Source organism: Rhea pennata, chromosome 13, assembly GCF_028389875.1.
Source record: "Rhea pennata isolate bPtePen1 chromosome 13, bPtePen1.pri, whole genome shotgun sequence".
Lineage (NCBI taxonomy): Eukaryota > Metazoa > Chordata > Aves > Rheiformes > Rheidae > Rhea > Rhea pennata.
This window is the reverse complement of record NC_084675.1, coordinates 4,740,121-4,763,851: the sequence shown is the minus strand read 5'-3', so window position 1 is coordinate 4,763,851 and position 23,731 is coordinate 4,740,121. Positions and strand designations below refer to the sequence as shown.

Here is a 23,731-nt window from a genome sequence, read left to right as displayed (position 1 = left end):
CGCTGCGGCCGCAGCTCCGCTGCCCGGGGCCGAGAAGCGCCGCCGCCGCCGGGCGCGCAGGAGGGCGGCCCGGTGCGCGGCCGAGGCCGCTCGGCCTGCGACTGCGGCTGCCTGGCGCGCGGCGCGCGGGCTCTCTGCTCTCAGCTGGCGGTGGCTGCCGCGGCGCGGCGGGGCGGGGCGGGCGGTTGCCCGGCGGGGCGGGGGCGGGCCGGGCGCGGCGCTTTTCTGGCCGTGGCGGGCGGCGGCGCCCAGTCCGGCGGCGGCCGCGGGAGCCGGGGCGGCGCGGGGCGGCGGCTCCGGCTCGGGGTTATGAGCTGGGGCCATGGTGCCGCCGGCCGGCGCGAGGCTCCTCCCGCGCCCGGGAGCGCGCGCCCTGCTCAGCCGCCTGCTGCTGCTGCTGCTGGCGCTGTGCCCCGGCGGCTGCGTGCCGCGCCGCCGGCCCGCGGGGCCGCCCGTCGTGCTGGGTAAGAGCCGGGGGTGAGCGGGGTGCGCCGGGCGGCCGCGGCCGCGGCGGGCCCCCGGCCGGAGCCGCTTGGCCCGCGGGGCTCTCGGCGAGGCGGCTCCGGGCACCGGGAGCCGCCGCGGGCGCCAGTCGATGCCCCCGCGCGTGGGGCCGCGCTGGAAGCGGCGGCTCGGCTTTGCTCGCCGCCGGCTGGAGGGGAGAGCGGGGCTCTCCGCCCGTTCAAGGCGCGTCTCTAGCTCCTCACGTAAAACCGGGTCCCCCCTTGCCAAGTTCTTGCCGTATCTGAGCTCTGAGAAAAGAGGCCGGACGGAATCAGGTGCACAGGACGAACGTCCAGCGCTGCGCTCGTTATGCCGCGTATACACCACGGGTCCGGCGTCACGCTAGTTCAGCTACTGAAAGAGAGAGGCGTACTTCATCACACGGTGCACGAAACGAATCGTGGTTATTGCTAGGGAACAGGCTTCACGTGCTAATGCAAAATAACTTCTGACAAATACGGACAACGCGTACTAATTAATCAAATATCTGTTAAATGCTCTTTGTTGATCAGAAAGAATGAATAAGAAAGGTGAATAAACATTAAGTGGTTTTGGTAACTTGTTTACCAAAACAGTAATTCTTTGTAAAATGCATCTGGTGATACTGACATAGATCATTCTGTGAATATTTCCAGCATATCACTGGAAATCACTATGCAAATACTGTGATGATAAGGGGTGAAATAAAACAGAAGAATACTAAGAAAGGAAGAAGTAGCACACTGGTCAGTTTAAGCTCCACTTAGATAAAATTGTTCAGGTTCTGCTGCTGACCTTATTAATTACTTCTGTCACAGGCTTCTGAAAGAAAAGGGCAAGCTTTAAACAAGTATTGTTTAAATATAGCATATATCTTCCTAGACAAATTCAGATTTACAAATTCAGATTTTTTTCACAGATGTCTGAACTAAGTAACTGGATATAAATTCAGGAGAAGAAACTGCCAGAGCATATCATAAAGGGCAGGACTTGAAATGTGACCATAACATGTTGTCTTGAGTTCTGCCTCTGAAGGTTAGAAGTGGTCTTTTATCCCTTATCTCCACTCTGTAACAGTGGGTTTTAGCAGTAAGCGTCGGCACTTACTCCTCTGCAAGTTTCTTCACGACGAAGGTGCTGGTGTTTTAGTTGCTGGTCCAATATTCAGCTTTAGCTATGAAGGAATCAAAGCAGTTGTGATAAGGGCATCCTCACTGTAGGAATGTCAATTTGCAACTGATGGATCATGGATCTATTGTTAGCATATATGTTCCCTAAGAATAATTTAAAAACTGTGGTAATTTATGCCTTCTTTCTGTATAAGAAATTCTAGTACATGCTGTGTGGCTGAGCACACATTAATGAACTCAGAGGTTAAAAAACACATTTTTTGCTATTAAAAGGAATTTTCAGCAAACATGTAACTTGTGTGTCCTACTGACTGTTCTGGTTAGCGTCTGCATTTTTCATTTGCTGTCTTCTGCTTCTGCTGCCCAGTCCTGACTTGTCCAGAATGAGAAGACTCCATCTTTGCTTCCATCTTCATAAATTATTGTTCTGTGTTGTCTATATGTTTGAGAAGGTAGGCTCTCTTAGAGACTGATTTGCTCTAACTTACTGTTTTAAAATACCGCATTCTTGGTGTATAGAAATGACCGTGTCTTTGTAAAAACACCTGCACCAAGAGCTTAGCTTCAATTAAACACGACATAGCAAGTGAAGGTCAAACAAATAAAGGAGGGGAGAGTAAGGGTGACTGTCGGTCACTCACTGGTTCTGTATGAAATGTTCTCATCTTGTGACCTTTTCTTCATCATTTTTTGTATGTGTGACACATTTAAAATAAGCTTTTTAGGAATTACTGCACGAGGATTGCAGGTGTATTTAGGAGAATCATTTAGGGAGGCGTTCCAAGTACTGGCTTAACATAGAGCGGGTTTGGGAGAGGCAGGAAAAACAGGTGCTGCCCTGGAATTACAAATGCAGAGTTTGAGAGGTGTGTTATATGGCGCTATACAATCTAAGATGGTTTTGGAATTCATGTAAAATGAGGATATAGAGCTGTTCCTCTTGCTTTATCACCTGGTATCCTGGCCCTCGTTTTCGTCCTATGTGTTTCATTTAAAGTATGTTCTTATTTTGTAGTAATAATGTTCTTATGGCCTGTTTGGGCACTGTAACTTCTCTTTCTACTAGGAAGTTTAAAATTTTGCCTTACGCTGTGCATAGCGAGTTGGCAATCTGAGAGAATAAAGAAGGAAGGAATGTTGTCCACATAATGATCATTTCAGAAATATCTTACACCACTATGGTCACAAGGCCCAGTGTAACTTGTTTGCAAACCTTCCTGTAATGACTCCACTTGCAGTTGCAACCTGTGCTTACCTAAGTAATGGGAGGAAACAGAGCAGTAGTTTGCAAATATGGGACCTTGCTTATAGATGGATAATTTTGTGCTGTTCCCCAGGTACTAACAAAAATATTTCTTTAGGAATCTCTCAAATCTGAGAACAGATGAATACAATCTGAATACAACCCTGTAAGTATTGGCTGTAGATGGTGAGATTCTCTTCCTTTTCTGTGGTGGCAACAGATCTCAGATTTGTAGAGCCCCTCACTAGCTCCAGGTGAAATATGGTTCTGTGATGCAGCTATGCCAATGTAAGAGTTAATTTTTGCTTCCCTTGCTTTCCTTGTGCCAGCTTTTTGGTCACTATGTGGAGTTTTTTTGTCCACTAAACCAGGCCGAAATTAACCTGATGAGGTATAAATAATTTTGTACTTGCATTAACTTAATAAAGGAGCTGGCCCAAAGAATGGGGAGAGTGGCACTATTCCATTTGAATCAGAAAAATCTTTAAACTAGTCTATATATCATCAAGTGCTGCCTTAGTAGCAGGAGCTATTTTGTCTGAAGATCGTATTTGTACGTACCAAGGGAGTAACACCAGGCCCCAGCTGGCATGGGTAATAACTTCCTTTTGCGTGAAAGCAGAGTACTACAATTCAGTTACAAAGTTTTCTCCAAGCTTGAAATAATAAAGCATCAAAAGACATTTACAGGGTAGTGGAGCTACAGTAGAACAAATATGAGGAAAAAGTCGTAACTGTACTTCTGAAGTCCTGCCTGAAGTCCTCGTATTGAAGAGCCAGTACCCACTAAAATGTAGTAATATTGTTTTAGGGTTACTTCCTCAAGTCCTTTGGGGGAAGACGTATTACTGAAGATACTGTATTGCTTTCTCACTTAATATTTTTTAAGAGCTTCCTATTAAGCTAGAGCAATATATTCATACAGGAAAATATCCTTGAAGAACGAGGATAATCATAATCTATTGAATACCTTTGCTCCACTGACAGTAGCTATTAAAAAAATCATGCTGTGCGAGTGCTTCTGGATAGCAGCTTTATGTTCACACTCTATTCTTACCAGTTTGGTTATATATTCAAAACATTGGTCTCTCAATGCTCTCAGTTCCCTTACTTTGTGGCTGTTCTTTCTGCTTCGTTCTCTCATATAGTCTATCCATACTCACTACATATTACCTGATGTCTTATCAATTTTGGGGGCTGATAACCTGTCCTTATAAGATCAGCAGCGGATTCACTGAACTCTTTACCTTTTAGAGCTGACTCAACACAATTACTATATCAATGTTCTGATACCTTCTGCAAACAATTTGTTAGGTACTTGGCTAAAGTTTTCTAGAAAGACACCTAAATGAAGTTTGTTAATAATTGATTTACATGCAAAAGAGGTTTGTCCGTGAATTCCTGCTGACTACTAATTGAGGTGTGTGTGTTTGTATGGTCAGTTAGCTAGATGTCAGCAGTGGTTTAACTGTTTATGCCTCATGTGATCTGAGGTATCTGGAAGTATCATGTGAGATCTTGTTTGCTTTCTTGTTCCTAATTTTAAACACGGGCCTTTTCTGTGGCAGTCTGTTGCTGAGTATATAAGCTGCTTTGAGACATCCTCCTTAGAGAATTCTGTGGCCAGAATTTCAAATGAATTCCCGGAAAACTTTGTTCATTTTGAAGGAAGGCCAGTTTATAGAACAAAAAGGCTGCGGCTTGTTTGAGAAATTTTAGCAGGAAGAAGGCTGTCATAATTGATGTATATCCAAGGCATGTGCCTTTCAGATAAATGTAGTAAAAAGATATATCCATTGATGGTCCCTTTACCATGAGTAATAAACTTATTTTTTCAATTATTATATAGATACTATTTTCTTATTCTTCTTTTTCCAAATGTTAAAAAACTTAAAGGATCATTCCCCCTATTAATTGTTTTTACTGATTGTTCTTTTGTTTCCTGAGAGGTGTTAACAGAAGTCACTTTTTAGGTTGTAACTAGCTTACTGTTTTCTGCTGGGAACTGTCAGTCAGTCATTAAGGTTTTAGTAGAGTAGTATAGACAGCAGTGTCAATATATTTTAAAACTAGTTGTTATAATTTTCAGATTTGGAAAAGTCTGTAATGTCTTTAAACACTCCAGTGAAATTATAAAAATGTGCTTCGCATGAAGTTAGATTTAACAAAAGCACATATTGGAAAGAGACCTACTGCTTTTGTCAGGCCAGTTGAGGCAAAGACAACTGAAAGATATTGGAATATTAGAAGCAAATTGAGCTCATTAATGTATCCAAACAAGTTCTGTTGGAATTACAGTGTGTGAAAAGTGAGAGTATGCTAAAGCTAGTTAAATAATCAAATCTGATACAAACACCTTTTTTCTGCCCAGTATGAAAACTCCATTCTCTTTCCAAAAGTCTCAATTCAAGGTCAGTACATGTATTGCACAACTGCACATTAGAGAAGCTGGGGTTCTGTTTGAGATCTTTGGAGATCCAGTTTTAAAAAATACTGATGTATATTTTGCAGAAGTTGAATTGCCCATTATTTTGTGAGCTTACAAGGTCAGTATGTAGGCTTTAAAAATCAGAACCTCTTGTAATGTTTTCAGCAAAAAGGCTTGGAAACTATGGATATTGGTAGGTGAGAGGATGAAGAGATAACTTACTTGCAAATTACTTTACCTAGAAGTATTTTCCATGTATAGTCTGAGAGCAAAGGGAAATATTTTTTTTCTGTCACTTTGAGTTTTCTATGATGAAATTTCAGAAAGCTATTGTTCTTTTCCAGTGGAATTAATCTTTGGTGTGATCTGCTGACTTTTTTTTCCCCCCAACCTGTTACTTATCAAAAAGCCACTAAATAGTTTTCCAGCCAAAATGTAAATCATTAACACTGTTAAATTGTGTTGGGTGAGGACTGAAGATCTTGCATGTTGTTTTTCATAATCTAAAAAATCAAAATTTACACTTCTTATTTTGTTTCCTGTAGTTTCATCACAAACCCTTTTCAGTTTACGGAATATACTTTTTGAAAATAAAATATGGGCTGTAAAGTTTCAGTGACTAACAGCTTCACTGTCAATAAAGAAATGTTTTAGATTTAGATGTAAACCTGAAAAACATCTTTGTGTTAATTCTTGCTTTATAAACAATCAGGTATTACACCTGTACACAAGAATTTATTATTAAATAGCAGTGTTGAATCTCGGCACAGATGGAACCTGTCCCTTAGCATTTGCTTAGAATTATATGAAATTATCAATTCCTTATGTTTTGTTCAGTTAACCAGCTTGTTCTTTGTCATTCCTTGAATAAAAATTAGTATGTTTTTGCTTTGAATGTGACAGAGGAGCACAACCTTCTTCCTCAAAAAATCTGAGGTTTGAATATTAACTACATTAAACTTGTAGTTCTTCTAAGATCACTCTAGTAATTCCAACTGAAATGTTGTACAGTTTACTGATTTCAGTACTCTTGTTGATAATGTAACTTTTATTATTCTTCTGAGTCACTCAGATATTTTGTTTTGCATTGGGATGGAAGTCAAATTCAACCTGTTTTGTCCTTGGCAGGTCCGCTGCCAAAACTAGCCAGCCATGAATGATTGATATAAATAGAATTACATTCTGTTCTTTTTATAATTGAGAGCTCTGATACAGCCATCAGAAAAGGCATGAGGTTGTTGAACAAACTGTTGCCTTATAGTTCTATAAGCAGTAACTAAACAGCATTTTGTGAGGTTCCAAGACTGAACTTCAGTAAACCTTTTCCAGTGCATGATGCAATATTATAATCTCCCTTACTATGCTTTCCAGTATGTCAGAGTCCTTGAAATACGACCTAAAATAAACTGTGGTGAGCTACCGGGTCTTTAAATGTTTCACTTAAGCTTTTAGTAGTTTTATTTCTGTAATCTAATGAGAAAGTAGGAGTAGTCAATAAAGAAATCCTGAGGTAGTATCTTCTGTGGTGGGGCAACTGTGATGGTGGAAGGGTGTGAGGGGCTAACTGTCTCAGCTAGTGTTTAGTCTGAAGTTGTGTCCTTTTCCAGTTCTGCAGTAAATGCTTTCCTGAAAACATATTTGGCTTTCCAGTTAAATTAGCTGTTCCAGTAAAAGACAGTATCCCTTTCTTCAAGCCATTCTGAAGTGTTGTAAAGCAGACTTACTGTTCTCTCTTTCCTTCTCCATACCTCCTTTCTCATCCCACCTGTCTCAGATTGCAAAATAAGCTTATGGAACTCTCTTCTCAGCAATCCCTTGGGTGTTTTTCTCAGTGTGTATTCTGAGGTTTTTGTGGTGAGGAAACTGTTCTGGAGAAGGAACTGTATATACTCATGTCAGAAATGCCCCAAATTCTCTGTACAGTTAAAGTTGGCTGAGATTAAATGAAAAATTTTAATGAAAATGAAATGAAAAAGCACATATTGATGTGTAAATCGCTACCCGAGCACTGTATAAGAATACAGAATTGAGAGTTGCGTGACTGGGATATGGTTTTGCCATAGGGCAATACCTTAGCTGTGTTGGAGAGCTCGCCTAAGAATACTCAACTAGCAGCTGAGCAGAATAATGGGGCCCATGATTCAATAAGAAAAGAGCTATTTGTTTCTTTATATCGAAGTTTCAGAATGTTCTAAACAAACAAAAAAACCCTGCAGACAGGAAACTATTTACAGGACAAAACATGGTATGTGCTGTTATGACTGGAGTTTGGGCTCAGTGGTCTGCTAGTTGTACATCCATTTCCATTTATAACTAACTTTGTTCTGTTTGGGAGCCTTGCATTCAGAGATAGGCTTGAAGTCTTTGGCTCAGCCTCTCCTGTGCAGCTACATATGACTTAAGTTGTTTGCTTTTCCCTTTTTAATTGGAATACAGAGCTTGCTTTACTTGATAGTATGTGGTTACCTCTTTGAACATACCAGAAAGAATTCTTTTTGAAATATAATCCAGAATTGGGAGCAAGAGAGTGAGTGTGTGTGTGTGTGTGTATATCCACACGAGCTGGTTCACTTTTGTTGGAGCTAGTGTTTAAAAGCAAAACAAAAAAAAATTTAGCTTCAGATACGATCTGAAGTAAGCTTGGCAATGTACTGTGTTTTCAGTGAGAAGTATTCTCGGTTGTTCAACAGATAACCGAGTGTAGGCCTGTAGTTAAAAGCTTCAAGGCTAAAGTTTTGACATGTAAATAGGGTACAGTTGTACACATGCAAAACAGGTGGGAGGAAAAAAGCTGAGGAGGTAGAAAAAATAAAGCTGAAAGATGTCAAACTCATATTTTTTTCCTAATATGGAGAGACTTTTCAGTTACAGAAGTACATTTTCCTTGTTTGTGGGAGAAAGCTATTAAACATTGTGAAATTTAGGGAGCTCCTCTGTAAACTTGCTGCTGAAAATTGTAAGAGCATTTCTTAGGCTTAGTTCCACTTTCAAAGCCTATCTCCTCTCTAGCCTGTTTTTAAAAGAAGTGAAAAAAAAATTCCACTGAAGGAATACTAGCAATAAGTATATATACCTTAGTAATAGGGCACGTCAGAGAAGGTGCAAATGCAAGACCCTTTCCTCTGTGTATTACTGAAGTAATGGGTAGCGCTGGGGGTGGAAATGATGCCAAGACCAAAACTGTTGTTACCTTCCAATCTGAATGCAAAAGATACCAACACATACTTGGATTATTATGCCATCCAACTAAATTTTGTGTAGTGAATATAGCAGATGAAGTGAAAATGAGTAACTTGATAGTTTGCAGATACTGTTTAAAAAGAACAGAAAGAGTTAGCTATTCAGTTGCAATCCTCTGGAGAAAAAAAAAATGTCTTTCAGGAAGATTCAGTTTATGCTTTAGAAGACAGATAACTTCGATAAGGTATGAGACAATCTGTTGTTGATACTGATCACCTAACATGACCTGTTCCTATATAGTCTGCTCTTTGAAGTTACTGAGCTGTTGCTCTAGAATTATTTACATGGTGGTTCCCTAGCTAATCATTTTTGAAATCCATGAACATATAAGGGCTACAGGATTACAGAATATTAAAGCTCGTATATTAACCTATAATTAAAAATCTGTAATGAATTTCAAATTTATATATGTCTACTTCTAATATCTTTCAGTTCCGGGGGACTTAGGTAATCAGTTGGAAGCAAAATTGGATAAGCCGTCAGTAGTGCACTATCTCTGCTCTAAGAAGACGGACAGTTATTTTACACTCTGGCTGAATTTAGAATTGCTTCTGCCTGTCATCATTGACTGCTGGATTGATAACATCAGGTAAGACCAGAAATGATGCACTTTTGAATTTTTTTGGTGTCCTTTTCTTAGAGTGACAAGCTTTGTTCAGAATGGTAACCTTAAACTTTCTTTTCCAACTCAAGAACAGTGAGAGAAATCACTCAGAACCCTGACAGGTAGAGGTAATTAAAAAAAAAAAAAAAAAAAAAAAAAAAAAAAAAAAAAAAAAACCCCAGAGTTTAGCAGCTACATTTTTTTTTAAAAAAAATTCTCTATTCATAATAAAATGAAAACTACTGTAACTTTTATATAGTATGTAACAAACAATTAGCAGTGCCTCCTTGCAACCCCCTTTTTGCCTCTGTAGGTTAGGCAGAATCCTCTGTGACTTTTTTTTATAGCTATCTGGAGGATGATACTGAACATTCAAGGAAAGCAAAATCTGAAAAATTTAAAGGCTTCTAAGAGTCAGGTCACCTATTCTAGGTACCTAATGTTTTGAATACTTGGAACATCTTTGTGTTCATAGTACCTGAATGTGTTCAAGACTCTGGGAACATACTGACATGTATCAGCACCTTAAATTGCAATTTGAAATTCAGTAGACACAGAGTGACTGTATTCACTTGAATGTTACTTTTATTGTTGTGGCTAGAACTGATAAGCAGGAGAGCTCACTGGAGGTCTTGGGTAGCAGCTTGCATTGCAGTACTAAAAATAACTTAAAGGGTGTCTTTATTGAATAAGGTCTATGTCGTATAAATTGACCTAACTGCTGAAATCCTCACCCCAGTGTTTTGAAATCCCCCTGCAGTAAGCTTTTTCAACAAATTGCTGTTCTTCCAGAATGGGAGAATAGGACACAGGTGAATTTCACCACTGTTGCTCATCTCCATTTTGAACTTTAACTGTCTTCAAAGTAATTTTTGATCACAGTTTTCTCTAAGTAATGCTGCATCTCCTGAAAATTTCTGCCTGTAACTTTGTGAGAACAATAAACATACAGACTCAAGTATATTTTGCAAGTGAATATAATACCGCAGGGATATGTTACTGGGTGTTTTGGCTGCAGGCTTTTAGATTTACTGACCTATCCACACTAGACAATCTTTCTGTCAAAGACAGAATTTTATAACTGGTTTTCCTCACAGCATTATATATATACAGTAAATATATCCCATGTTGTTGATTAGTAGCAGCTTAGTGCTTTCTGCTGAAAGATTAAACAGAAATCTTCTACCAAGTAAAGCAACCCAGGAAAAAACGTGAGCAGTAATTGCAGCTCTTAAATTTTTTAGTCACTGGAAAATAGATAGTGTGTCTTAAATTTGATGCTAGGGATTCTGCAGGTTTTTGTGGTGGTGTTTTTGTATCTTGGAGTGGTGCCTCTACTTTGTCAGTCCTGCTGCTTGCCTCCCAGGTTGGAGAGATTTTTGGTGCATGAAGTGCAGCAGTTCAGATTATGAGACTTGGGCTGTGGAAGCTTGCACTCCAGAAACTGCAGTTGTATTGATACTGTATTAACAACAACAAAAAGGAAAGCCAAAAATCTTTAGGTTATATCGTAAATAGTTTTTAAAAACATGCATAAAACGCTTCATGCCTGTATGCGGTTTCTTTAGGGAATTTTACTGATACCTGATTTTGCAGTTATTTTATCTGCTACTGCCATGCTTTTGTTCTTATGTTCTTGACAAATTTTCTCAATTTTTTTCTTGACTTGGAATGAAATGATACAGACTTTTACGAAGTAGTTTATATCTTTTGAAAGCTGAAGTCCAGCTACTCTTGTGTATGCTCAGTTTTACAGAGAAGATAAATCTTAGATTTTGCGTGGAGAGAATAACACTAAAATATTTGTTTGCACTGTATAACCACTTAGCTGCTGGAGTACTCTTGTCCTGTCTGCCTGTTTTCTTCTCCCCACCAGGTAATAGCTCTTAAAGTTCTTGTTAGTGCACTCAGAGAATGTAAGACTCATTTTAGTTGAGAGCTATCATGTGGTAATATGGCACGTTTCATACTTTTGTCTTCTCCTTCTCCCTCCCAGGCTGGTGTATAATCGAACGAGTAAGATTACAGAACCACCAGATGGAGTAGATATCAGAGTCCCAGGCTTTGGGCAGACATTTTCCTTGGAATTCCTTGACCCAAGCAAAAGGAGTGTTGGTATGTACAAGCTGTGCTTGAAGTGCTTAGTCATTTTAGGATTTTCTAGTGTGTCCTTCTACAACAAGCTACTAAAATTAGATGTCAAATTACAGTTCCGTTTAGAGGTAGAACTACAGTATTTCTTTTGAAGTAGGATAGCATATGGTTCACTTGGCTTATAAATGTTTGTCTTATGCACTTTGCATGTCATCTGGCCTGACAGATTGACCAGGAAAACTTCATGCTATTTAGTCTTGTGCCAAACTAAAGTTTTCTGGATGAAACTCAAGTAGACATCTTGATGACACTTTTGAAAAGTGAAATAGAATAGAAAATTCTGTGACTGAAGATGCATTATGTTTTGGAAAAACAACAACAACAAATTTCTGCTTTAGCTTTGTCCTGAGTAAGGGGTTCTTTGGCTTCCGGAGAGTGTTAATGGCCTTGGGAGTTAGTGCCACATTCTGTAACTGCCTGTCTCTTGTCAGTGTCAGAATAATTATATGATTCCATTCGTGCTCAGAAAGATTTCTGCAATAATTGTGTTTGATTGCAAGGTGAGTTTTTTTGGGTGGAGGATGTGTTCTGTCTATTTGATAGAACTCTAGAACTCCTCTTTCAGAAAATGATGGCTCTGGCAACCTTTTCCGAGGAGATGTTGGCTGTGGCTGAAGACTTAAGCGATTTAACAGCCAGTAGTGCACTGAGCTTCACTGTAGAATGGTCCCTCTTTCATTGCATGATTTTTTTTTTTTTTTCATTTTCTAGGGAGCAGTCCCCAGAAGGGCAGTAATGCACTTCATGATCTTGTAACTAGATAACCCTTACAACTAGAACAGGGCATATTTAAATTTTGTCTCCCTTTACTTCAGTGAGTATATGCTAAGCATTCAAGACTAACAAATTGAGTTGAGGTACTAGTCAAAACTTAAATATGACTGTGATATTCAATAGGATGTTCTGATCCTTCATCTTCCCCAAATACTACTAAATGCATTTTTATAGTGGTACTATGAGACTCCTATGTTTCAAACCTTGTAATACATAGCATCTTAACACAAATGCTTCCAGTCAGCCTGCAAATGTTTTGCTTTGCTGTTAGAACATCATAGTCAGTCACTTAAGTTTCAATCCACTAACCGATGGATATTAAAATAGTTTTGCAATAGTTTCCAGAATTTTGCCCTAGGGTACACTGCGAGCATTTTTTTTCCATGAACAAATGTTGATGAAGTCCAGGTCACTCTTTATGAAGGTATTATGTCCTACCTCAAGTTAACTGGCAGTCAACAAAAGCCGGAATTCTAATGTAGTAATTTCCTAGTTTGTTTTGGTTTTGCTTTTTTTTTTCCGTTCAAAAGTCAGACATAGTTTTGCTAAGGAAAATGTATCCCTTTTGTGTATGCCACATTTTGCTGTAGTTTGATAAATTACCCAAGTAGGAACAAGTTTTAATAACAATAATCTTTTGCTTTTGGAGAAAAGTGAGCATAATTTGTTTTGCTTAAACAAATTGTGGCTTTCTGTATTGTCAGAGATTCTTAGATTACATTTAATGCCTGTATGTACGGAATCAGCAGTAATGCATCCTGAACTTAATTTGTTTTGCCATCATTAGCCTGTCTGATGCCTGTCTCTAATACTAATCTTTTCACTTTTCCTGTGTCTCTTCCATCTGATGTCTCCAGGCAGTTACTTTTATATGCTGGTGCAAAGTTTAGTAGACTGGGGCTACAAACGGGATGAAGATGTAAGAGGAGCACCTTATGACTGGCGAAAGGCACCAAGTAAGTAATGTTTTGTTACTTGAATGAAATTTTGTTGACTTTTTATTGACTTTCCCTTCCCCACCTGTACAGTTATACTTAAAATCTTAATCTTGACTAGCTCATGGGGCCTGGATACCCTTAGGCCTGGGAGAAAGCTCCATTTTTTTCTTTAAAGAATTTGCTACTTACTTTAAGTAAGTAGCTTTAAAACAAACGAACAAATCCCTAAGCCCACAAAAATGCATATGGAATTTCTAAACTCTGCACTTCAAATTCCATAGCCAGAGCCTTACTAAGAGCACGACTGTTTTGTAGTATCACACCAAGTCTAACAGGATTGCTTTCACTACATCCTGAAGAATAAATTAGATTTTAAGTGAGGAATGAGAGTGATGTCCAGATTTTTCTAAGCCTCTGTTTTTATGAATGTTAGAACTTTGTACTCTTAATGTTATTCTATTCCACTTAGCAGAAGGGATTTGTAGACTCATCATATAGCTTGTGATACAAATTATGTGTTGCTGATGCTAATATTCTATTATCATGTTTATCTTGGCCCGTAATACTTAAAGATGTAACACTGAAGCATATAAACTTAGTGTCCAAGATACTCCTTGAAGAAAACCACTAATGCTGATTTTTGCTCTTTATGTGACTATTTAAAATTATGCTCCAGTTGCCATTTAAAGTTGGAATGTTATTACAGAGGCTTTCGTGCAAGAGAAGTTAGCATGCATGGGATGTTTCTCAGAAAATTTGGTCTTAAAATTCAAATTTAAGATGTGAAGAACTGGAGTAATATTTGTACCTATACTTAAATAAGTTTGAGAGGAATAGGAAAAGTTTTAAAGCATCATGCTTTTGTAAACATGTTGTCTGATGTTAGCCTGTCTGCATTGCTTTTGTGTATCTCAGAAAATAAGCTTTTAAATAATTGCCTTGGTGAACAGCCTCTGCAAATAATGATTTTGATAAGGTTTTGAAATCTGTGTGTGTTTACTTTAGATGAGAATGGACACTATTTTGAGGCCCTTCGCAAGATGATTGAGTTAATGTATGAACAGTATGGAAGTCCTGTTGTCTTAATTGCCCACAGTATGGGTAATATGTACACCCTCTACTTTCTCAATCATCAGACTCAGGATTGGAAAGACAAGTACATAAAGGACTACGTGTCATTAGGTGCTCCATGGGGAGGAGTTGCTAAAACTCTCCGTGTGCTGGCTTCAGGTAGGTAATTTAAGAAATTCCATCCTAATTTGTTAGGAGTAGATAAGACTAACTAGACTGTTAACTGTAAGACTGGAGAATGGGAGTTTGAGGTATTATGAAGTTGTTTTTTTTCTTAAGCGATAGCAACTTAATGTTTCAAGCCCTATGGCCAAACTGTTGTTCTTTCTGTTCACAGGAGTGGACTAAGGTTTTATATCCCTTAACCAGGAGCCTTTTCCCCTCTTCTGTCTTCTCCTTCTCAACCTCTTTTCAGCAGCTTGTTGTGTCACCTGCTGTATGGCCTGGTGCCTTCTATTTCTGTAACTTCTGCCTTCAGCCTGATTGCTCTCAGTTCAGTATTGCAAAGCTGACAAGGACTCCAGCACACTCACTGGTTTCCTTTGATTAAGTATCACATGGCTCCTCGAGGTTAACATTAAAGGGAAACTTGTAGACATGGTGATTAAGTGTTGCTAGATTGTAACTCTGCAGATGAGGAAAGTGAATCTTTGAGATCTTGGGTGTAGTGTGCTAGATATGCCTGAGACTAACAAAATTTAAGTAAAGTAGTGTAATTTATTTTGTTAACAACTGATAGAAAAAGTTTACTTACAGCATTAGGTGGTATCACGATTGTTTCTGCAAAGCAGAAAGTTATTTTGTGCTTTGCTGATTAATTCATAAAGTCTCTGGCTTGTTTTTTAGTTTACTTCTAATCTGCTAGCTTTGGATATCATTATTTTCTTCCCAGGCAAAGCTGACATCAAAACAATTGGACTTCATCAAAATGCAGAGCACATACCAAGTGCCAGCCATGCGTGAACAGATCAAAAGAACTCTTTGCTTAACAAAGGCATTTGAATCTGAATAGGAGAGCCCAACTCAGAGCTACTAATGAGAAAACTTAAATTGGATATTTGTATTGAGCTTTAGATTGTTTATTCTATTGCAAAGGCACTGTAAAATTGATTTCCCTTTTCTCACAGGCTTCATCTGACAGGTTTGCATGCTACAGAAATGGTAGGAAGTGAGCAATTTTAAAATTGCTTTCATAAAATTTCACATGACTACACAAAACTCCACAGTCCTAGATTTCTGTTGAATTAAATTTTCATACTTCATATCTTGTTCATCCTTAATAGTGCATCTTATCCAAAGTGGCTAGTTATACAAATGCATAATGAAAGATAGCTAAAATTCTGCAAGAGTGTAGTCATCTCTTAACCTGTATGACTGCTTTACTAAGCACTATGTTTTAGAGCAGAGACTTAAGACTAACACAGAAAACTTAAATGGGCAGAGCATAACAATATCTGAAGGCATGTTTTTTAGGTGAGTAGTGTGTCTTAAGTGTCTGTGATAAGTCACTGCCACTAGGCATTAACCCTTGGATGGCATTAGTCTGTCAAAGAAATAAAACTATCAAGATGTTAGTATGCAGAAGAATTGTTATTTCAGAGAAAAATCCTGCAGAACTCCTGCCCCCTCCCTTTTTTAAAAAAGTTTTATTTTTTAAATTAACTTCACAAGGTGATATTGGCAGCATTTCCATGTAGTCATCTTTAAAAATGGCATTGAAGGGTGTGCTTTAGGATCTTGCTGAACCAATAGTGCCACCTTATGGCATTTTCAAAATGCACAGTTCAGTGCTATTTCAGGAATACAGATTTCAGTCTCATTATTCCACTTTTTATGGTGTAGTTGACCTACATGCTGTAACCACCTGCATTTAATAAAGGAAAACCTGATTCAAGGTTCAGCTGACAAAAGAATGGAGGAATGATATTCATGCTAGCCGTTGTGATGATGAAAAATAGGTCTTACCAGACAGTCACTGTGAAAATGAAATCAGATCTGTCTTGGAATTCTTATCTGCTTATCAGAAAAAGGAGAAATTCCTTCCTAGTAATCAGCATCTTTGTTATGTATTAAGCAGCTTTTTATTTTATGGAGAAAGATGAAAGAACAAGGGTTAAAATTTGAAGAAAGATGCATACAGATTGTAATTTAGTCAGGTGTGAGCTGCCAAGAAATAAGGTGGACTCTCATTTTTTTGATGTGTTCAAAAATCCGAATTTTTTGAAAAGTCTAGGGTTGGTCAAACACTAGTTCTACGTTAAGTCTAAACTGGGGAAAGCGTAACAGCTTAGTGGTTTATTGGGGATCAGATAAGACAATTGAAGGCCTTTTTTGATCTTAAACTCTAGGTCTGTATTATATTAAGAAAATACAGTGTCATGGAAAACGTTGGCCAGCTGAAGGTAACTCTTCCCAAGCAAAGTAGTTATCAACTGGTATTTGAAGAATTGTTGATTCCAGCAGAGCTGTCCATTTCCAACCAGAGATGCTGGAAAATATTTAGTGATGTATGTTCAGAAAACTCGTGTACTGAGTATTTTAGCAATGAGTTAAAATGCCAATTGGAAGGGAAGATACACTGTTATGAGTAGTTTTCCACATTCTCCCATCAGATGCTAACAAGATCTAACTTCTTTTACCTAAGTGCTACACACAGAGATTGAGGTGAACATTGAATGCAGCACTCTTAATTGGTAACATAAGCAGAGACAGTAATATTTGCTTTGTTTATGCTTCGTTTTATGACAAGTTACCCTTTTACATAACTACAACACAGCCTACCATTTCTTTTCAATAGTAGGAATCTCCTGATACGTTATCATACAAAGGGAGAGTATAAACTGGTAAAATGCTTCTCTGTGCTAAATGCTAGATGAACTGCATTTTTTTAACCTATCCTGAATGAAATACCATTTTTTTTTTAGTAGTTTTCAACATGCAAAACTTTGACTGTTTTGTGAAGCCTGTAAGGTCTCTTCATGAGTTTTCCTTACATGCATAAGGAATAATATTTATCTGGTCCTAGACCATACTTTTGCTGAAAGAACAGAAATATATAAATATATAAATTTAAATATATAAATATAGCAAGTAAGACTAAGTTTATTTATAATATAAATTTTATAAATAATGCCTAATAAATGCTGATTTCTCACTCAGCTACTGCAAGGAATATTTTGTACTTTAGAAAGGATCATATTGGAAAGGCAGTAGTGTTCTTGGTTTGTCATTCCTTCGTTTGTATTTTATAATTTGTGTATCATCAGAAATTTGTTTGCAGAAGTTAAGTATCAAGACAGAATCAAGTGAGAAAACAGTCTTCCCAAATTGTCACTGCAAGCAAAGGCAATGAGCGGGTGTATGATAATTGCATTGCTTTGTCTATAATGAAATTCTAACTTTTTTTTTTAAGGTGACAACAACAGAATACCTGTCATCAGTTCACTCAAGATTCGAGACCAGCAGAGATCAGCTGTTTCCACAAATTGGATGCTTCCCTACAACTACACTTGGCCTCCAGATAAGGTCTTTGTAAGCACACCTACAACCAACTACACTCTCCGGGATTATCAAAAATTCTACAGGGACATTAACTTTGAAGATGGCTGGCTCATGAGACAAGACACTGAACTCTTGGTGTACCAGATGACACCACCTGGTGTGCGCATTCACTGTCTTTACGGTACTGGCGTAGAAACACCTGATTCCTTCCATTATGAAAGCTTTCCCGATAAAGAGCCGAAGATCCTTTACAGCGATGGGGATGGTACAGTAAACTTACAGAGTGCCTTGCAATGTCAAAAATGGGTGGGCATGCAAAAACAGGAAGTGGTGATGTTTGAGCTTTCAGGAAATGAGCATATTCAAATGCTATCCAATGATACTACTATCTCCTATGTGAAAAAGCTGCTTTTTGATTTGTGACACCATGTGTTGACAGTTATTTTCCTCACCTATGATGCCTTTCCTTAAATTAGGGAAAATGCCTTTTGATCCCATGATATTTAGATAGATGAATTATTTATTTGGTCTTTTTTTTTTCTCCTTCTTTGTTCAAGAAGTTGTTGGTGTCCTAAATGATAATTTGTCTCTGTGTTCATAATGCATTGTGGTATTTTCACATTATGAAAATCTTCTCAAATATACATTTTGGTACCTCTGGTGGTGTATCCAATATCCATACATGGACTTTAATTTGGAGACTCTGCAGCCCCTTGCACATACTGTATGATTTACTTTTGTGTGGTCTTTGAAGGGTTTGGAGCAGGAGGGCTGGGAAGGATTGTAATTTCAATTGCCCGTGAAACAAAGGAAAGATTAAAAATTTGGAAAGCAGGGTAAACTTAGTATAGTTTGAAAAGTGCAGATCTGCTAAGTATTGTAGGCAAGAGGTTTGGTACTGCATTACCTTTTGTCACATCCAGTGTTCCTGTTGCTGAAGCTTTTGGGTAAGAGGAAAGATGCGTGAATTACTTGAGGCTGAAGCTGTTTGCTCTTCAAGTTCTAGAGGTTAATGACTTAAAATCTGTAGTCTGAAGATTGCTCACCTTGTGCTTTACTTGTCAATGGAGGAACAAAGCTATGCAGTGCATGGTGCTTCTAACAATCAAAGCTGTGTGCAGTGGTGCATCAGTCAAAAATAATAGACTCAAATACTGGCAAACAATGCATACAGTGCAGAATTTTTGTACTTCTGTGTGAAAAATGTCTCCTGTGGTAGAAATGATAATGGATAGTAGGCATTCAAAAAATGGAAAGTGAATTTCTTGAAATGGGAGGTGGGGTGGAGCAGCCAATGTTATACAGTATGAAATACAAATCTTGTTCTTGGCCAAATTCTCTGATCCAAGAGAACTGGTTTCTGGCCAAGCAGTGATTGGATCAAAATTGCTGAAAAGAACCTTAAAAATTTACAGACTAAAAATACACTTCCCATGGATTACTTTGTTATTACTGTCTCAAGAGGTTCGGATATACAGTTCCTTGAATGTTTAGATAATTGTATAGCATACAGGTCTGAATTGCTACAATATTGTTTTACTCAGGTTAACAAGCGTTTCGGGTCCGAACTTTGGAGAAGTGGTAGCTTAAATGAGCATGGTATTTACAGCCTTGATTACAGAAATCCTCTTGGAGAAAAATTCCCTTTTGCTTACTTAAAATCAGTCACCCAGTTAGACTGCACTTACTTTTCTGAAAAAGACAGTATGGATGCTTTCCAAATGCTGGGTCCTCCAGCAAAAATTTTATTTTTAACATTTTTCAGAAACTCATCAGATATATTGAGGTTACATTACTTAGGAAATTGAAGCTGTCTAGAGGATAAATTTTAACTTTTAACTATTTTTGTAGCACACACAAAATGCTGCCACTAAATGTATAAATGTTGCAATGACAATAGACTTGAATTCTTGTTACTATAAAATGCAAACATTTTGGCACAGGGTAGGTCTAAGGCTTCAAGTTTTAATTCAGAAATGATTTGTAAATTCAGAACAACTGAAACTAGGGTCGTAGATAAGTGGAGTGTACTCTTGAGGTTTTAACTTTCTTTTTATGTAGCTTCATTATCCTTGCATATCCCCTATTACTTTTGGTGAAGAAGACGCACTTTTCTGATTTTTAAAATGGAATGTTTAACTTATCAGTTGTTCAGGAACCTGCAGTTCCACAGCTATATTTTCCAGACTTCTTTAGTGTTAATACTGAGTTGTCCCAAGTAAATTGTAACTGCTGAAATGAAGCAACACACACAAAAACATTTTTTAGCTGATTGTTCTATTTGGTGCAGGGCTGTTGGATGGATAAGCTTCAGACTTGTGTTCCAAGGCTGCTCGAGGATAAAGCTCTTCCTGTGGTCTGACTGTTTTTGAATAAATTGCTACATTGCTGGTTTACAACAGAAAAATTACAGAAAATACAGCTTTTCACAGTTTCTATTTCTTGCTGAAATAGAGTGCCTGTTAATAAACACTTGGATGAGTTGAGCTGGAGGCTGTATTGCAGGTCACCAATGTGGTCATCGAGGGCTGAAAAAAAAAACATAGGCTAACAGCTCTTAACCTGAGCTGGAGAATGTTTTGAAGCTTCATGCAGATCCTTACATGTTTAGTCAGTGCATTCTTTCAGTCTTGTACCAAGCTCACTGTAAAGTGGATGCAGCAAGTAAACTACATCATTCTAGTCACTGAAATGGAACTATTTCACTCAGCGTTTGAGAAGGCCCTAGTCACTAAGGTTTGTTTCTCTACATTTGAAAGCAAGAATATTTAGCATTATTGTTATAGGCCTGCTAGAGCCATGTGCACTTCAGCATTCTAGATTCTTGTGGAGTGGGGGAGTGAGAGGGGGAAGTCTGAATAAATGCATCTTTATAGAAAGAAGAGATTGTGGCACTTCCATAGTAGGAGTAACTCAGGTGCTTTGCCACTCTTCACAGTTGAAATGTTTAAATTTACTGACATGTCTTCATTATACCTGGAATATATGGAACATGTCTCTTTCCTGAACTTTTACATGGTTTTGTTTATCCAGAATGTTTTCAGAAACCAAAAATAGTCTTGAGGACCAAATGTGTCCATTTTAGACAAAAAGTAAAGAGAATGCTGAAGGGGTTTCAGCTGTCATTGTAATACTTCTGAAGAGGTTCAGAGTCACTATGTGATTCTGTTAAAAAATAGAAGGCTTCAAAAACTAGCAATAATTGCAAAGGACTTGCAGACCAAAGGAAGGAATGTTTAGTATTAATGTAGTTGTTGGAGCACAGTGTGTTAAAGGCCCTCTTCAATTCAGGGGATGTTTGGCTATGACTTTGCTGCTCTACACTTTAACAGTATTTTGTACAGAACATAATCTGAGACCTAGCATTTTATATGCCACTTTTGTGTATGAATGAGTTCACCAGATTTTGCATATTTTATTGTCTTTGACATAATAAAGTTGATCTAATACTGTGTCTCCTGTTGTGAATAACCTATACTGTCTCATCTCTCAAACAGATGAAATGTCAACTTATTGCTTTTTTTTAATCTCAAGCCTTCTTGAGGTGACTCATTTTCTCATAGTAATTGTTCGTTATTCTTCTAAATACCCCTTCTTTCTTAAGTTTTTTTTTTTTTTTTTTTTTTTTTTTTTTTTTTTTTTGTACAGCTGGAGCTTCATGGTAATTGTTCTTGGTGTTAGGAGATGTGGGGCTATTCAATTCCTTCTGTCTGTGTCATTCCCGCTCAACTCCTGTCCAAAAAATATATGTCGTTTCCGAGATGTCCTGTGTTTCTGCTCAGGCAACATTCTGAAATTAGTTCCTTAAACTGAATGTCCAAGATGCTTGCAGTTGCCTTCACACTGTTGGTTTCCAAACTGATCCACAAACTCATGCAAGTTGACCATACAGTTTCATGGTCATATTGGAAGTGGAGGCTTGAAAGCCTAGGGAAGGAGAAATAGATTTGGTAATGGGGTCTGGCTAGTGATTCCAAGCCAGATGAAAGACTGATGAGCTGTGTTATGTTAGAGTACTGATGTCTAGCAACAGTAGAGGCATCTTTTAGATCACAAAGTTATTGTTACATGCTACCTGATGCTATTTTGCTATGCTGCTAACTTAAGTGCTTTCTTTAATGATGAGATTATAGTCTTGTGGAGACGCATTTTTGAATTTTATTTTGCTTGATAAATTACTGATTTCCTCCAAGTTCTGTCTTAGCAGTTTCCTTTAGTTCAAGACTGATTTACTTTGTAGTCATTCACATCAACAAATGAGAGTTAAATGTTTAGTTCTAGGATCAGTATTCTTTGAGTAAAACCAAAATGCAGTATGATCCCAAGAAATGGAAAAAATTCACACACAATGTTTTGCTCTAAATACTGGTGTTAAGTTTGTTTGCCTTAATGGTTTGCCTGTATGTGTAGTGTGTGTGTGTAAGATGCTTGTTAGCTTTTTGTTCTAAACTGTGCAGTGTCTGAGCTTCTTGGTAGACTCCTCCAATACTGAACTCTCTTTCTTACCTCATGAAACAGGTGATCACTGATTTTGTGTGAAATAGTTTAGCAAGGTATTATCAGTTCAAGTTTTGGGAGTTCTCAAATAACTGACATTCAAGCTATCCCCTCCAAGTAGATCAGGAAGCAAATTGCGATGTCAAGCTGACAGATAAGTATAGTAAGCTAAAATAAGATGAACAGCAGTAACACTAAATGTGAGATGCCCTTAATGAAACTTGGGAAAAGAGAATGCAAACAGGGTACATCTAGCAATTTTCACCAGAGTTGTAATCCTGTCTCTGCAGGTAACGTGCTGCACGGCCTTGAGACCTAGAACTAGACCATCAGTTTTCCTTTTTCCTACTTTCTGTTCATTTCAGGGCTATGTTAAACTTAACCAATGTTTCTACAATGCTTTTCAAGCAGTGTATCTGTCTAAACATTCAAGAACTATAAATTATTCTCCAATTCCTCCCCTAACTACGAAATTTTAAAGCTGGATTGGGAATTCTGAATTTCTAACAAACAAAAATGGGAAGTTCTTAGCGATCAGTGGCTTTTGAGCCTTTTGTGTTTGGTCATTTAAATTCTGTTTTAACTCTGAGGGCTTAGAAATGCAATAAATAACAGGGGAAAAAGTAATGAATGCCTAGTGGCTCCATGATCTTGAAACTTTAACTGCTTTGTTAAATTCTGTTGGAATGTTTTACAAAGAGTACACCCATTACATCTACCTTTTGTGGAGATACTGGGAAGTTTGAAATCCAAACAGCAGCAACTCTATTAGAGCCTCCATTCTGAGATACACTTTTGGAGGAAGAATTCTGTGTGCTAGTGACTCTTGCTAACAAAATTAGTGTTTATTTCACTTCTGGCATATAGGAATAACATTTTAAGCACACTTTTTAATGATTAATGGAATTCTTTGTCCCCCGGGACTCCCTGGGAGCTCTGAGTGCACAGTAGAATTAACAAAGTAGCCACTAGAGGGAGAAGTATCTCAACATGTTTGAGTGTGGTGTCCAGGCAATTAACAGAATAGCTTGGTGAGTGCAGTGAAAGTCAAGGGAGAAGAAAAATGTTCCCCAGCCTGATGGAACCACGGAAGGTTACTGCTTGATCTTAATCCAATATATTTTAATGAAAAATATGTACTACTTTTCTTTCTACTTCAATCTGCCCAAAGGCCTGCCTGGATGCAACCCTAACACTCCAGTAAACATGAATAGTGATTAGACCTAATAGGACCTGGAATTTTTATTATGCTTTTGAGTGACTTTTTTGGTAGATCCATGGGGAAAAAATGAACTAGTCTGAAAGGAAACTATGATTCAGCTTTGGGTTATGCCACTGCATGTGGGGAAAAAAAACTTCAAATTGTCTAGTTGTCCTGCAAGAATTTTGGATCTTTGTCCATGAAAGCTCTGCAAATTTCTCAGGGTTAAACAACGCATACTTCTATCATGTACGCTAGAAATGCAGTAAAGGTCAGTAGTAGATAGCAGATAATCAGTTTTTTTTTTTTTTTTTTTTTTGATAGCATTTGTGTTTATTTCATCTGCAAAGTCTAGGATTACACTGAAATAAAGACTTAGCTTGGTATCCACAAAATGTTTTCTGTCCTTGAGCCCATATGTGTGCCCATACACACATTTTGCTTTTGGTGGAACTTTGAATAGTAAG

General features: G+C 38.1%; 1 protein-coding gene across 1 annotated transcript; it reads left to right on the top strand.

Moving 5' to 3' along the window:
• The first annotated feature begins 266 nt into the window (after positions 1-266).
• On the top strand, positions 267-21,020 carry PLA2G15 (phospholipase A2 group XV). The gene is made up of 6 exons (XM_062586469.1): positions 267-464; positions 8,957-9,113; positions 11,125-11,243; positions 12,914-13,012; positions 14,000-14,224; positions 17,478-21,020. The coding sequence occupies exons 1-6, from the start codon at positions 323-325 to the stop codon at positions 17,987-17,989; spliced, it is 1,254 nt and encodes a 417-aa protein (XP_062442453.1). The 5' UTR covers positions 267-322; the 3' UTR covers positions 17,990-21,020.
• Positions 21,021-23,731: the final 2,711 nt, after the last annotated feature.

Bases quoted from the DNA above. Each gene is read 5' to 3' on its own strand.
- PLA2G15 (XM_062586469.1), top strand. From the start codon at position 323: ATGGTGCCGCCGGCCGGCGCGAGGCTCCTCCCGCGCCCGGGAGCGCGC. The intron at 465-8,956 runs GTAAGAGCCGGG...AATATCTTTCAG, and splicing joins GGGGCCGCCCGTCGTGCTGG to TTCCGGGGGACTTAGGTAAT. The intron at 14,225-17,477 runs GTAGGTAATTTA...TTTTTTTTTAAG, and splicing joins TCTCCGTGTGCTGGCTTCAG to GTGACAACAACAGAATACCT.